The sequence below is a fragment of the Salvelinus alpinus genome, chromosome 12 (assembly GCF_045679555.1).
Source record: "Salvelinus alpinus chromosome 12, SLU_Salpinus.1, whole genome shotgun sequence".
Classification (NCBI taxonomy): Eukaryota; Metazoa; Chordata; class Actinopteri; order Salmoniformes; family Salmonidae; genus Salvelinus; species Salvelinus alpinus.
In genome coordinates, this window is record NC_092097.1 from 53,319,396 (window position 1) to 53,334,543 (window position 15,148).

Consider the following 15,148-nt stretch of genomic DNA (forward strand, 5'->3'; position numbering starts at 1 on the left):
CAATCATTGCGTGCCTACTGGGTACCCTTCAATAAAGTATTTCCTTAAATGTGGTCATATCTACTTACAGGCTTGGCACTTCCCAGAGAGCATGGACAAGTTTCCTCCCTAACACTCTGTACTGTCTTTTCAATCTCATCACACCCCCATGCCAGTGTCTGCTTCTGCTGCTTGGAACGCAACCTCCAGGTTTTTCATGTCTCCCTCTCTTTGGTTTACCTTGAGGTTTTCCCACAGGTCGATGTTGCTAGCCTTGACTGACCATCTGATGCAGGGATGGATGGATGGGCAACTCCTGTCTTCAGGCCTGATTGGTGTCACGGTTCCCCCAGCCCTAGCTAACACACCTGATTAAACCAATCCTATTCTAAACTGGAGACCATGATTTTTGATTATTAGCGTCAGGTCTGTGTCAGCAGCCAAACAGGCACCTGAGGACTGGAGTTGCCCCTCCCTGACTGATCCTGAGGACTGGAGTTGCCCCTCCCTGACTGATCCTGAGGACTGGAGTTGCCCCTCCCTCACTGATCCTGAGGACTGGAGTTGCCCCTCCCTGACTGATACTGAGGACTGGAGTTGCCCCTCCCTCACTGATCCTGAGGACTGGAGTTCCCTCTCCCTCTCATAGAAGAAATAGCTGAGCTTTTGGGGAAACAGCTTTTCCTTGAAGTTCTTTTTAATTATTTGAAATATGAAAACATAACATTCTTGTTTCTAACAATCAATTGGAAGAAAATCTTTCACAAAAACAGTTCATTATTTTTGACAAGCAAGTATGTAATCTATGGATGTTTTGAGCAGGTTTTAATTAAAGGTAGTTTCACTCAATGGTAACCATTTAAATCTGGATCATCGTAAACTGAACGATGAAACCTCAATCGGTCTTTAGCGAAATTTCATCATAAAATATGGTCTTAAAGTCTGTTAAGAGAAAGAGAGAGAGGGGCCACTATGGAGTTTAACAGGTGGTAGTTAGCCCAGATCTGGGACTATGCTAGATGGTAGTAGTGTCTCTGGAGTAGTAGCCCATTCATTCTCTGTGGGGGTAGGAGGAGGAGTGGAATGTCCTTCTGTGCCTGGATCACTGCTCGTTCGTCACACCGTCTGCGATGGACGATACGGCTCCCTGGCCTTTGTTGACGTCGCTGATACAGGCCCACTGGCCGTCTGCCGACTCCTTCCACAACGTCACCTGGAGACAGCCGACAACAATACACATCAGAAAACAACACTGGCAGTCTTTCCAACTCCTTCCACAACGTCATCTGGACAAGAAGGACAGGTAACCAAGGGGATCATTTGTGACAGCACGGATGTATAAACTTGCTGTACTTTCAGACGCTTTGCATAAAGTATCTGCTAAGTGGTATAAATGATACATTGCTGAGGATCAAGTGTATTCAGCTGCCTAGTAAAAGAGTCACCACTGACTGTGTGTGTGTGTGTGTAGTACCTGTGTGTGTGTGTGTGTGTGTGTGTGTGTGTGTGTGTGTGTGTGTGTGTGTGTGTGTGTGTGTGTGTACTGACCTTGTTATCCCCTCCGGACACGGCCAGGATGTTTCCAGTGACGGACCAGCTGACATGCCACACCACGTCGTTGAACTTGTGGAGGAGTTTAGCCGTCCACGTGTTGCCTGAAGGGTCGTCACACGTCCAGATGAAGACCCTGCCGTCCTGCACGCAGACAAGCAAGAGAGGTTTGTGTTAGGTGTTTTTGTTCTGAGGTAAAGGTCATAAATACTCACTGGCAGACCAGGCAACGACAAATTGCGTCAAAACATTTTAAAAAGATGATATAAACAGTTCCATTTCAATTCAGGAGTGCCTTTTACTGTCAATGAGAATGAAAACATTCCAATGTTAAATAAAACGGACACTTTTAGAATTATTGGAATTGTAACAATCAAAATGGAACTTGAGTAGTTGACTGTGAGTAGTTTGTTGGTGATATGAAATGAGCCAAAATCACAAACAATGTAAGATCTTGTGGACCCCAGGAACAATAGCTGGTTCATTACACGAATAGGTGCCTTTTGGACAGGCAAACTTTTAAGAAATTCACTTTCAACTATCTCTTCTTTCAAACATTCAATTGCATGGCGGATATGTTTAGCCTACGGAAAAACACATTTTCCCATCTCAGGCATTAAAATTAACTAAGAGCATTTTTTTCTGCATTGTACCACACTGTCTATCGACCCCGTTACAGACACTTATGTACAATGCATCCGGAAAGTATTCAGACCCCTTGACTTTTTCCACATTGTTACATTACAGCCGTATTCTAAAATGTTTTTTCCCCCTCAATCTACACACAATACCCCATCATGACAAAGCAAAAACAGGTTTACATTTTTGCATATTTATAATAAAATAATATTCCATTTACATAAGTATTCAGACACGTTACTCAGTACTTTGTTGAAGCACCTTTGGCAACGATTAGAGCCTCAAGTGTTCTTGGTTATGACGCTACAAGCTTGGCACACCTGTATTTGGGGAGTTTCTCCCAATCTTCTCAAGCTCTGTCTGGATGGATGGGGAGCATCGCTGCACAGCTATTTTCAGGTCTCTCCAGAGATGTTCGATCAGGTTCAAGTTTGGGCTCTTGCTGGGCCACTCAAGGACATTGCGAGACTTGTCCCCGAAGCCACTCCTGCATTGTCTTAGCTGTGTGCTTAGGGTCGTTGTCCTATTGGAAGGTGAACCTTCGCCCCAGTCTGAGGTCCTGAGTGCTCTGGAGCAGGTTTATCAAGGATCTCTCTGTACTTTGCTCCATTCATCTTTACCTCGACTAGTCTCCCAGTCCCTGCAGCTGAAAAACATCCACACAGCATGATGCTGCCACCACCATTCTTCACCGTAGGGATGGTGCCGGGTTTCTGCCAGACGTGATGCTTGGCATTCAGGCCAAAGAGTTCAATCTTGGTTTCATCAGACCAGAGAATCTTGTTTCACATGGTTGAGAAACAATGGTTGTCCTTCTGGAAGGTTCTCCCATCTGCACAGAGGAACTCTGGAGCTCTGTCAGAGTGACCATGGGGTTCTTGGTCACCTCCCTGACCATGGCCCTTCTCTCCTGATTGCTCAGTTTGGCCAGGCGGCCAGCTCCAGGAAGAGTCTTGGCGGTTCCAAATTTCTTCCATTGTAGAATGATAGAAGCCACTGTGTTCTTGGGGACCTTCAATGCTGCAGAAATGTTTTGGTACCCTTCCCCAGATCTGTGCCTCGACACAATCCTGTCTCGGAGCTCTATGAACAATTCCTTCGACCTCACCTTGGTTTTTGCTCTGACATGCACCGTCTACTGTGGGATCTTAAATAGACAGCTGTGTGCCTTCCCAAATCAAGTCCAATCAATAGAATTTACCACAGGTGGACTCCAATCAAGTTGTAGAAACATCTCAAGGATGATCAATGGAAACAGGATGCACCTGAGCTCAATTTCGAGTCTCATAGCAAACGGTCTGAATACTTATGTAAATAAAAGGTATTTGTTTTTTTAAATCTTGAATACATTTGCAAAAAAATTCTAAAAACCTGTTTTCGCTTTGTCATTATGGGGTAGTGTGTGGAGATTGATGAGAATCAATTTTAGAATAAGCCTGTAACTTAACAAAACGGGGGGAAAGTCAAGGGGTCTGAATACTTTCTGGACGCAGTGCAACTGTCTAACTTAGATAAATAATAAATAATAATAATAAATAAATAAAAGCATGTTTGAGATAAATCTAACATTTTCTCATTGATAAAGTATCCTTGTACAAATAAACGTAATATCAAACCTAAAACCACAAACCTGTTATTTGTCAACCCTGTTAGAGGCCCAACTAACTAACTTTATCTGTGAAGATCAGCCATTACTCCTCATGTGGTGCAGAGCATGGGACCACATGGTGTTCATGAAATTAGGAATTATACATATGTTCCACACATAATGAAAGTTAAATCAAATTCAAGGTTTCCTAACATTAACTGAGCGAACAGGGTTGACATGTTGAGCTTTACCACCTTAGTCAAAGATGATAAAACAATTATAAAATAGACCACCATACTGTTCAGAGGACCCAAACAACGCTGTGAATCATTTAATCTGGTGGAATGGTCCATTATTTGTAAGGGGTAAATTGTTTGTATAACCTCTCTTGGGTAGGGGGCAGTATTTTGATGTCCGGATGAAAAGCATGCCCAAAGTAAACAGCCTGTTAGTCAGGCCCAGAAGCTAGGATATGCAAATAATAGATTTGGATAGAAAAATCTCTAAAGTTTCTAAAACTGTTAAAATGATGTATGCGAGTATAACAGAACTGATATGGCAGGCGAAACGCCAGGACAAAAAAATTCAGCCTACCACTATTTTCAATGGCTATCACTTTTATTATAAGGGCAAGTCCTCCCCGATTGCAGTTCCTAGGGCTTCCACTAGATGTCAACCGTCTTTAGAAAGAGTTTCAGGCTGGTTTTTGGAAAAATTAGCCAGAAATTGTAGGTGTAGGAGTAAGTGACATATGTAGGTAGATATCACACTATTAAACAATAGACAGGAGTATACTAGAAAATAGTATAAGAAGGCAGATGTGAGTGCATTTGCCATTCTGGTAAATACAGGAAACCAAAGATTAGCAGATGGTGTAGTAATGTAGTAGTAACGAACCACATGTTAACATAGATCATGAGACCGTGGTGATGGAGGTCTACTAAGGGACGTTCTGACCCTCTGACCCTTGTAGATTCTCCATTGTGCTGACAGATTGACCAGACATGTCGGCGCCTGGGTGCTTTGACACACTAGATTTATAGTCTACCCATTCCACTAGAAAAGCATACATACCAGAGAAATATGCCTGGGGTGGCTGGACACTAATGAACAAGAAACACATAGTCTGCTGATTCCATTTAAGTGAAACTGACCAGACACATAGACCAGATACATAGATAGGATAGGGGGGCACAAAGAGTGCATTGATTTAGTGGTGAAGGGAGGGGACACAGAGTATGTTGACACACTAAGATGGAGGGTCTGACCACTATTATAATTTAACTGAAAGCAGATGATGGGCGTTAGTATGTGTGAACAAGCAGGAAGCCTGAACTAAAAAGAGAATGATGTTGAAGAATTAGGGGAAGTATGTTTATTTGCATATGGGGTGGACTCATATGCTATTTGGGTATAAAGAGCGAACCAGTGCTCTGGGAGTGTGGGTTCCGCGGGGTGTGTTCCGCGGGGACATGCCAGTTGGCTGTACAGTTGTAATAAAGAGCATGTTTGAATTTACAAGTTCTGATAAGCGTTGTATTTGAAATGATTTTCCACGACATAGGTTTTCTAGGTGGCTCCCATTTTGGCGGTAGTGTTTCTAAGCGTGTGGAAGAGAGCGCCTTCTTTGGTATTTTTCTCCGGTAAAGACAATAACGATTCTCCGTCTGGTTGAAATATGTTTTTCATGTGTTTGTATGCAGGGCGCTGTCCTCAGATAAATCGCATGGTGTGCTTTTGCCGTAAAGCCTTTTTGAAATCTGACACAGCGGCTGGATTAACAAGAAGTTAAGCTTTATTTTGATGTATTACACTTGTGATTTTATGAAAGTTAAATATTTAAAAAACTTGAATTTCACGCTCAGCAATTTCACCGGATGTTGGCCAGGTGGGACGCTACCTACCCATAAGAAGATAACAAGGTTGGCATTAAAACGAGGGACAAACATAAAGGCATTTGCTAATCACATTAATATAAATAGTGATCTTCAGAAATGACTCAAAGCAGAAAAATAACTAGGCCTTTACAATGATGGTGAAACTTGGAGACATTTTTGGATAAAAGTGGAGTGAGACAGGGTTGAAGTGAGACAGGGTTGAAGGAGGGAAATGTCAAAAAGCTGAATTTTAGCATTTTAACAAGCCTTCATTCATACAGGGAAAAAAATGAATTTATTGAATTCTGTGTGGTCTATATTAAAGTGCACTTCATTGAATTTCAGGCTTTTAAAATTCAATATTGTTGAAAATTTACACTTAAAATAACATTTTTGTGGAACGACCGCACTGCTGCTTGTTCAACAGCTAATTGGGATCCAAATAAAATATCTTACATTTGAGACAGTTTGCTAAAGGAGGGAAAAAATCCTGCAGCAACAGGAAATGTGAATTACTATGTTGATTCAAATTCATGGATATTTTTGTAGGGGAAGAGAAAATGAAGTCTGAAATGTACAAGTGGAAATTAAACTTCAAAAGCCATTTTAAACCTCAAATACACGACACATTTATTGCAGGAAAGTTAACCTGCAACAGGGTAATCAAATAAAGATCCTACATCTGTAAAAGCCATACAATGTTTTTTCCTCTGACGGTAGGTTACCTGAGAGCAGCTGGCGATGGTGCTGGTGGGTAGTCCTATGGAGGGAGCCCAGCCTACATCTCTGACCCAATCACTGTGAGCCTCCAGCTTCTGGTCCTCCTTCCATTGGCCATCCTCCTCTCTAAGAAAGAAGACATACAAACCTGTCTGGCAGCCATTTTATTCAAACTCCTCACTTGCCATAGGAACCTATTTGATAACACCTTACATAAAGTTGTTCACACAGTTATAACTATATCAAGTTGTTATTACAAAGATAAAAGACGTTACTGCAAGTAAGTCAATTGTAAATATTTTGAGTCATTTCATGGAACAATACAGTGCCTTCACTGTACCCCTTGACTTATGTTGATTTTTTTCTCACCCATCTACACACAATACCCCATAATAACAAAGTGAAAACATGTTTTTAGAAATGTTTGCACATTTATTTAAAATGAAATACAGAAATATCTAAATTGACATAGAGTACCAGTCAAAAGTTTGGATACCTATTCAAGGATTTTTCTTAATTTTCTACATTATAGAATAATAGTGAAGACATCAAAACTATGAAATAACACATATTGAATCATGTAATAACCAAAAAAAGTGATAAACAAATCCAAATATATTTTATATTTGAGATTCTTCAAAGTAGCCACCCTTTGCCTTGATGATAGCTTTGCACAGTTGGCATTCTCTCAACCAGCTTCATGAGATAGTCACTTGGAATGCATTTCGATTAACAGGTGTGGAATTTTTTTCAAATCAAATTGTCACATGCACCGAATACAACTGCAAAATGCTTACTTTCTTTCCTTCTTAATGCGTTTGAATCAATCTGTTGTGTTGTGATAAGGTAGGGAGGGGGTATAGAAGGTAGGGGTTGGGCTCCCGAGTGTCAGCGTTCAAAGGCACTGCATCTCAGTGCAAGAGGCGTCACTATAGTCCCTGGTCTGAATCCATGCTGTAACACTTCCGGCCGTGATTGGGAGTCCCATAGGGTGGCGCACAATTGGCTCAGCGTCATCCAGGTTTGGCCGGGGTAGGCCGTCATTGTAAAGAAGAATTTGTTCTTAACTTGCCTAGTTAAATAAAAAATACAGAAGATAGCCCTATTTGATAAATACCAAGTCATTATTATGGCAAGAACAGCTCAAATAAGCAAAGAGAAATGACAGTCCATCATTACTTTAGCACATGAAGGTCAGTCAATGCGGAACATTTCAAGAACTTTGAAAGTTTCTTCAAGTGCAGTCGCAAAAACCACCAAGCACTATGATGAAACTGGCTCTCATGAGGACCGCCACGGGATAGGAAGACACAGTTACCTCTGCTGCAGAGGATAAGTTCAATAGAGTTACCAGCCTCCAAGATTGCAGCCCAAATAAATGCTTCAGAGTTCAAGTAACAGACACATCTCAACATCAACTGTTCAGAGGAGACTGTGTGAATCAGGCCTTCATGTCGAATTGCTGCAAAAAAACACTACTAAAGGACACCAACAAGAAGAAGAGACTTGCTTGGACCAAGAAAAACAAGTAATGGACATTAGACCAGTGGAAATCTGTCCTTTGGTCTGATGAGTCCAAATTTGAGATTTTTGGTTCCAACCACTGTGTCTTTGTGAGACGCAGAGAAGGTGTGGTTCCCACCGTGAAGCATGGAGGAGGTGGTGTGATGGTGCTTTGCTGGTGACACTGATTTATTTAGAATTCAAAGCACACTTCACCAGAATGGCTACCACAGCATTCTGTAGTGATACCCCATCCATCTGGTTTGCGCTTAGTGGGACTATCATTTGTTTTTCAACAGGACAATGATCCAACACACCTCCAGGCTGTGTAACGGCTATTTTACCAAGGAGAGTGATGGAGTGCTGCATCAGATAACCTGGCCTCCACAATCACCCGACCTCAACCCAATTGAGATGTTTTGGGATGAGTTTGACTGCAGAGTGAAGAAAAAGCAGCCAACAAGTGCTCAGCATATGTGGGAACTCCTTCAAGACTCTTGGAAAAGCATTCCAGGTGAAGCTGGTTAAGAGAATGCCAAGAGTGCGCAAAGCTGGCATCAAGGCAAATGGTGGCTACTTTGAAGAATCTAAAATACAACTTTTTTGATTACTACATGATTCCATATGTGTTATTTCATAGTTGTCATGTCTTCACTATTATTCTACATTGTAGAAAATAGTAAAAATATAGAAAAACCCTTGAATGAGTAGGAGTCCAAACTTTTGACTGAAACTAAGTATTCATAGCCCTCTGCTATGACATTTCAAATTGAGCTCAGGTGCATCCAATTTCCTTTGATCATCCTTGAGCTGTCATTACAACTTGATTGGAGTCCACCTGTGGCCAATTATATTGTGTGGACATAATTTAGAAAGAAACACACCTGCCTATATAAGGTCCCACAGTTGACAGTGCATGTCAGAGCAGAAACTAAACCATGAAGTCCAAGGAACTGTCAATAGATCTCAGAGACAGAATTGTGATGAGGCATATATCTGGGGAAGGGTAAAACATATCTGGGGAAGGGTATAAAACAATCTGTGTGTGTAGAAAGTTTCCTAGAGCACAGTGGTCTCCATCATTGGGAAAAATACAGAACTACCCAGACTGTGCCTAGAGCTGGCTGTCCAACCAAACTGAGCAACCGGGCGAGAAGGACGTGACCAAGAACCCAATGACCTGCCAGAAGGGAGAAGTCTCTACAGCACTTCACCAATCTGAGCTTTATGGCAGAGTGGCCATGCAGAAGATAAGACACCCTCCAATCGTCTGCTACTTACTTCCAGAGTTTGACCAGGTTGTCGCAGCCTCCTGAGACAAACCTCTTAATGAAGTTGGGTTTCTGACCCGAGGGCTGGTCTATCAGACTACCTGGCACCACAGATGGAGCCCAGCTCACTGCGTTACAGCCAATCTAACAGGACAGAGGGGTTAGGTTACAATACACAGTCACATGTACAGACCAAGGACATGAATTCATATGAACTCAATTAGGACTATGACAAGCTACCACAGAAGGACTGTCACAACAGACAGTGACAATTTAATGTTACTCTTTAGGTTTATTCATATTAACCCAGCCCTAGAGAAAAGACTTAATGTCGGTTTACAAGTGAAAGTGAAAACAGTAGTTAGTTACTCACTGTGTGTGCATTGCTGATCTTCTTAATGTCCCACTGTTGATCCCCAGAGCAGGTGACCAATGAGATGGCTCCATCTGAGCTGCCACAGGCCAGGATCAGACCAAAGTCATAGGGACCCCAGCACACTGAATTCACTGAAGACACAAGGAAGCCAGGAAGTACTCATTAATATACACTAAAAACACAGAGCTTTTGACAATGCTTAATTGCAGTGTTTTTCCTCCCTGGTTCTGAATAGGGCTTTGATCTAAAGTGAAACTAAACAACATGTTGCATACCCTGTGGGTCCCAAGCACCAGGTTTAAAGAACTCCATTTATACATTTTCAATAAGATCATTGAAAATATTCAAACCATACATACCAAACTGTATGAACTCACTGTACTGTATGTCGCTCTGGATAAGAACATCTGCGAAATGACATAAAATATGAATTGAATTTGTGAGTGATTTACCGGGAATGTTCTTACCGGAAGAGTCGTGTCCAGTGTACTCGTACATCTTATCCCAGGTTCCGTTCTCTTCCTTCCAGATGATCACCTTCCTGTCATAGGAACATGAGGCCAGGATGTTGCCGTACATGGGGTGAGCCCAGGCCACCTGCCACACAGGACCCTCGTGGCTGCAGAGAGAGGAGATAGAGGCAGACAGTAAAATGAGTGTCTGGATACAGCACTTCACAGGTAATGGAGAGAGGAGATGAAACAGGGACATGGCAGTTCAATCTGTGTGGGCTGGAAAATAAGTGTTGCATGTCGATCATTGCAATATCTGTGGTGCTGCTCATGGCAACTTCCTTTCGATGAGTCAACCTTAAAAGCTCTAATCAAGCAGAGTCAAGTCTTACCCTCTCAGATCTGCCACTAGGATTTGTCCACCGTTTTTAACATCGAAGATCTTGACAGACCTGTCAGAAGAGCAGGTGGCCAGTCTGGTGCCATAATAATCCATCTGGGCATCATGCTTAAAACACAACAGAGCATGTCATAAGAGGTCAAAGGTTGCAATTATTACGTTAGATTAGTCAAAATGGAGTGAGCTAGCTACTAACATTAGATTAAATCAAGGATAAATAAAGTACATTCAGTTGATATATAGTAATTTGTTACAGCTGGTTGAATTTACGGGACATTAAAATAACAATCCATTCAAACTCAAGTCAGCTAGCTAAATGACAGTAGCTAGCTACCGTTAGCTAGTAGCTGTCACATAAGAAAACTACTTACGATCATGTCCTCGTGGGAGGTGTCCACCGTGTTGATGACGGAAACCTATATTTCATGAAACACAAGAAGTGAGAGATTATTTGATAGAACGTCAGTCTAAAAAGCTAACGTTGCGTTAGTTGGCTAAATCTAACTTTGCTAGCTACACAATCTAGCTAGCTAACGTTAACTAGCTAGATAAAAGCTTTAACAAATCGCAGAGATACCGTTACTGCATAAAACAGCATTACACGATCTTGTAACATATTACTGTAGGTTTAATAGTCTATTAAGTAGGAAACAATAAGTACAACCTAATAAAAACACACTTGTTCAGTTTAGCAACTTGACAAGTTAGCGTTAGCTATCTAACGTTAACAGTTACCTTGCTAACCGGCTAACAATTGCAGTCAGAAAAAACCGAAATTATGTTACTCACCATGATTGAAGATTATCGTAATGAGTTTGTCCTTAAAGAGAGAAATTGCACTGCCAGACGTGTAACCCCGTTATCAAAGTCTCGGTTTTACGATGTATCAAGAACGACGTTCTGAACCGACGTGGCAACAACTTCACAACCACTGAAAAAAACAACTTCCGTGTGCGTGCCCCAAGGTTCCGGTTGAAACAAGCATTTCGCTAACAAATAGTTATGTGGAAAATAAGTACCTATGTGGTGAGCATTAGTTCCACTTGGTAGCAGTAGAAACGACAAATTAATTTTACTCATAACACAGTGGTGCTTATTTATAAAGCACCGTGCAAGTGTCGTTTCCAAGTTTGTTCTTGGTCTAAGTTATATTCCAACTAGGGGCTCCCGGGTGGCACAGTAACACTGCATTTCAGTGCAAGAGCCTTCATTGCAGTACCTGGTTCAAATCCAGGCTGCATCACATCTGGCTGTGATTGGGAGTCCCATAGGACGGCGCACAGTTGGTCCAGGTTTGGCCGGGATAGGCTGTCATTGTAAATAAGGATTTCTTCTGAACTGAATTGCCTAGTTTAAAAAATATTGCCATGTTCTCCGGCTGAAACTTCTGCTCCACTATTTCGAAGTTTTTATCCATAACTTTTATCATATTTAAATTGACTGTAATTGGTAGTCAAGATGTTGAATATCTCATAAAACATCTCCAATCCATTGGCAAAAAATGACATCACTGACAAAGACTTTCGGTAAGAAAGCAGACTGCTTTGCAATGCAGGTTTGAGTGTGGAATGACAGTAATAATGTATCAACAATGACTGTCATTTTTTCCTTTGTCAGCCACGAAGTATGTTAGCCTACTTTTATGATAATTTATTAGTGGCTTTAAAAGCAGTCCAGCACCTTCTCACCTATTATGGTAATAGAATAATAGAATGTAATATAATCATAGAATGTAATGTCATAATATAATAATATAATGTTATAGAATAATAGAATGTAATGGAATAATATAATTATAGAATGTAATGTAATTATAAACTATTAGAATGTAATAAACTATTAGAATGTAATTGAATAATGTCATAGAATAATAGAATGTAATAGCATAATATTATAATAGAATGTAACAGAATCATAGAATGTAATGTCATAATATAATAATAGAATGTAATTGAATAATAGAATGTAATGTCATAATATAATAATAGAATGTAATGGAATAATATAATTATAGAATGCAATGTAATAGACTATTAGAATGTAATAGAATGTAATATAATACTATGTCATAGAATAATAGAATGTAATAGCATAATGTAATAATAGAATGTAATAAAATCATAGAATGTAATGTCATAATATAATAATAGAATGTTATAGAATAATAGAATGTAATGGAATAATATAATTATAGAATGTAATGTAATTATAAACTATTAGAATGTAATAAACTATTAGAATGTAATAGAATAATATGTCATAGAATAATAGAATGTAATAGCATAATATTAAAATAGAATGTAATAGAATCATAGAATAATATAATGTAATAGAATTATAGATTATACAGTAAATTAAAAATAGAATAATAGAATAGAATAATAGAATGTAATAGAATAATAGTTATTATGTTACTGTCAATGTTTTAGATTCACAATCTCTCTGTTGTTGCCCAGGGAACAGAGGGAAATGATGTACAGTAACTAACTACCTCTGGTGCAATACAGATGTTGTGCATGGACCCTGACATATACATAAACAAGGTCTGACATGCAATATGTTTGATGTCACAGACATGAGTATGATCACTGTTAATAGGACAGTGGGCGTTGGGTTGATTATTCAGTTTGACACAGCGAGTTGTTGCAGTTAGGCAATGATTCTCCCAATACTGATACTAGGCTATTCAATCTGCTTTGAAGTTTAATCATATTTCATTTCAGTTGGGATATCATGCTGAAGAGCTATGTGGTAAGAGCATTAATATTATCTTACGAAAATGTCTGCCCCCCCCCCCCCCACACACACACACACACACACACACAAAACATATATTTTCTTACTAGCACTGACTTAGGCAATGATTCTCGCAATACTAGGCCCCCCTGACTGACTGCTGATGGTTCATAGCTGCTTCAAAGCGTGATGCGGACATACAGTAGCTGTCAAAAGCAGTAAGTTTGGACACACCTACTCATTCAAAGGTTTTTCTTTATTTTTACAATTTTCTACATTGTAGAATAATAGTAAAGATATCAAAACTATGAAATAACACATATGGAATCATGTAGTAACCAAAAAAGTGTTAATAAACAAATCAAAATATATTTAGTATTTGAGATTCTTCAAAGTAGCCACCCTTTGCCTTTATGACATCATTGCACACTCTAGGCATTCAGACCTGTACACTACAGAATGGGTGGAAACAATCACCCGACCTCAACCCAATTGAGATGGTTTGGGATCAGTTGGACCGCAGAGTGAAGGAAAACCAGCCAACAAGTGCTCAGCATTGTCTATCGTAGCCTTAGCTAGGTGGAGAGGTGTTTGTCTATCGCAGCCTTAGCTAGGTGGGGAGGTGTTTGTCTATCGCAGCCTTAGCTAGGTGGGGAGCTGTTTGTCTATCGTAGCCTTAGCTAGGTGGGGTGGTGTTTGTCTATCGTAGCCTTAGCTAGGTGGGGTGGTGTTTGTCTATCGTAGCCTTAGCTAGGTGGGGAGGTGTTTGTCTATAGTAGCCTTAGCTAGGTGGGGTGGTGTTTGTCTATCGTAGCCTTAGCTAGGTTGAGAGGTGTTTGTCTATCGTAGCCTTAGCTAGGTGGGGTGGTGTTTGTCTATCGTAGCCTTAGCTAGGTGGGGTGGTGTTTGTCTTTCGTAGCCTGAGCTAGGTGGGGTGGTGTTTGTCTATCGTAGCCTTAGCTAGGTGGGGTGGTGTTTGTCTATCGTAGCCTTAGCTAGGTGGAGAGGTGTTTGTCTATCGTAGCCTTAGCTAGGTGGAGAGGTGTTTGTCTATCGTAGCCTTAGCTAGGTGGGGTGGTGTTTGTCTATCGCAGCCTTAGCTAGGTGGAGAGGTGTTTGTCTATCGTAGCCTTAGCTAGGTGGAGAGGTGTTTGTCTATCGTAGCCTTAGCTAGGTGGGGTGGTGTTTGTCTATCGTAGCCTTAGCTAGGTGGGGTGGTGTTTGTCTATCGTAGCCTTAGCTAGGTGGGGTGGTGTTTGTCTATAGTAGCCTTAGCTAGGTGGGGAGGTGTTTGTCTATAGTAGCCTTAGCTAGGTGGAGAGGTGTTTGTCTATAGTAGCCTTAGCTAGGTGGGGTGGTGTTTGTCTATTCAAAGTTTTTCCTTTTTGTATTAGTCTACGTCCAAGTTCTTGAAATCCATCACCCACTTTCAACTCTCCTCTCATCCTCCCTTTACTCAGGGGGCTCCTGCATCTCAGTGCTAGAGGCGTCACTACAGACCCTGGTTTAGTTCCAGGCTGTATCTCAACTGCGTCGTCCGGGTTTGGCCGGGGTAGGCCATCATTGTAAATAAGAATTTGTTCTTAACTGACTTGCCTAGTTAAATAAAGGTTAAATAAAATTTTGAAAGTATTTTGTAAAAAAAAAAAAAAGAAAAGGAATCTCCCAACCTGTTGTATGGAATTGCACCAGCAGAGGGCAGAATTGTATCAGTCAATCCATAGCCATATATAGAGAATATTACACTGAACAAAATTATAAAACGCATCACGTAAAGTGTTGATCACATGTTTCATGAGCTGAAATACTCTGCTTCACTCTGCTTAAGAAGACCCAGCTATCACTCTGCATAAGAAGAACCAACTATCACTCTGCTTAAGAAGACCCAGCTATCACTCTGCTTAAGAAGAACCAGCTATCACTCTGCTTAAGAAGAACCAGCTATCACTCTGCTTAAGAAGAACCAGCTATCACTCTGCTTAAGAAGACCCAGCTATCACTCTGCTTAAGAAGACCCAGCTATCACTCTGCTTAAGAAGACCCAGCTATCACTCTG

General features: G+C 40.7%; 1 protein-coding gene across 1 annotated transcript; it reads right to left on the reverse strand.

Moving 5' to 3' along the window:
* Positions 1 to 658: 658 nt before the first annotated feature.
* On the reverse strand, positions 659 to 11,573 carry LOC139536352 (protein SEC13 homolog). Its single transcript, XM_071336824.1, has 9 exons — positions 11,146 to 11,573; positions 10,728 to 10,772; positions 10,349 to 10,464; positions 9,972 to 10,123; positions 9,502 to 9,635; positions 9,139 to 9,272; positions 6,360 to 6,480; positions 1,528 to 1,674; positions 659 to 1,192 (listed from the first exon to the last, which is right to left on the reverse strand). Exons 1-9 carry the CDS (start codon positions 11,146 to 11,148, stop codon positions 1,082 to 1,084), a joined length of 963 nt encoding a protein of 320 aa, XP_071192925.1. The 5' UTR covers positions 11,149 to 11,573; the 3' UTR covers positions 659 to 1,081.
* Positions 11,574 to 15,148: the final 3,575 nt, after the last annotated feature.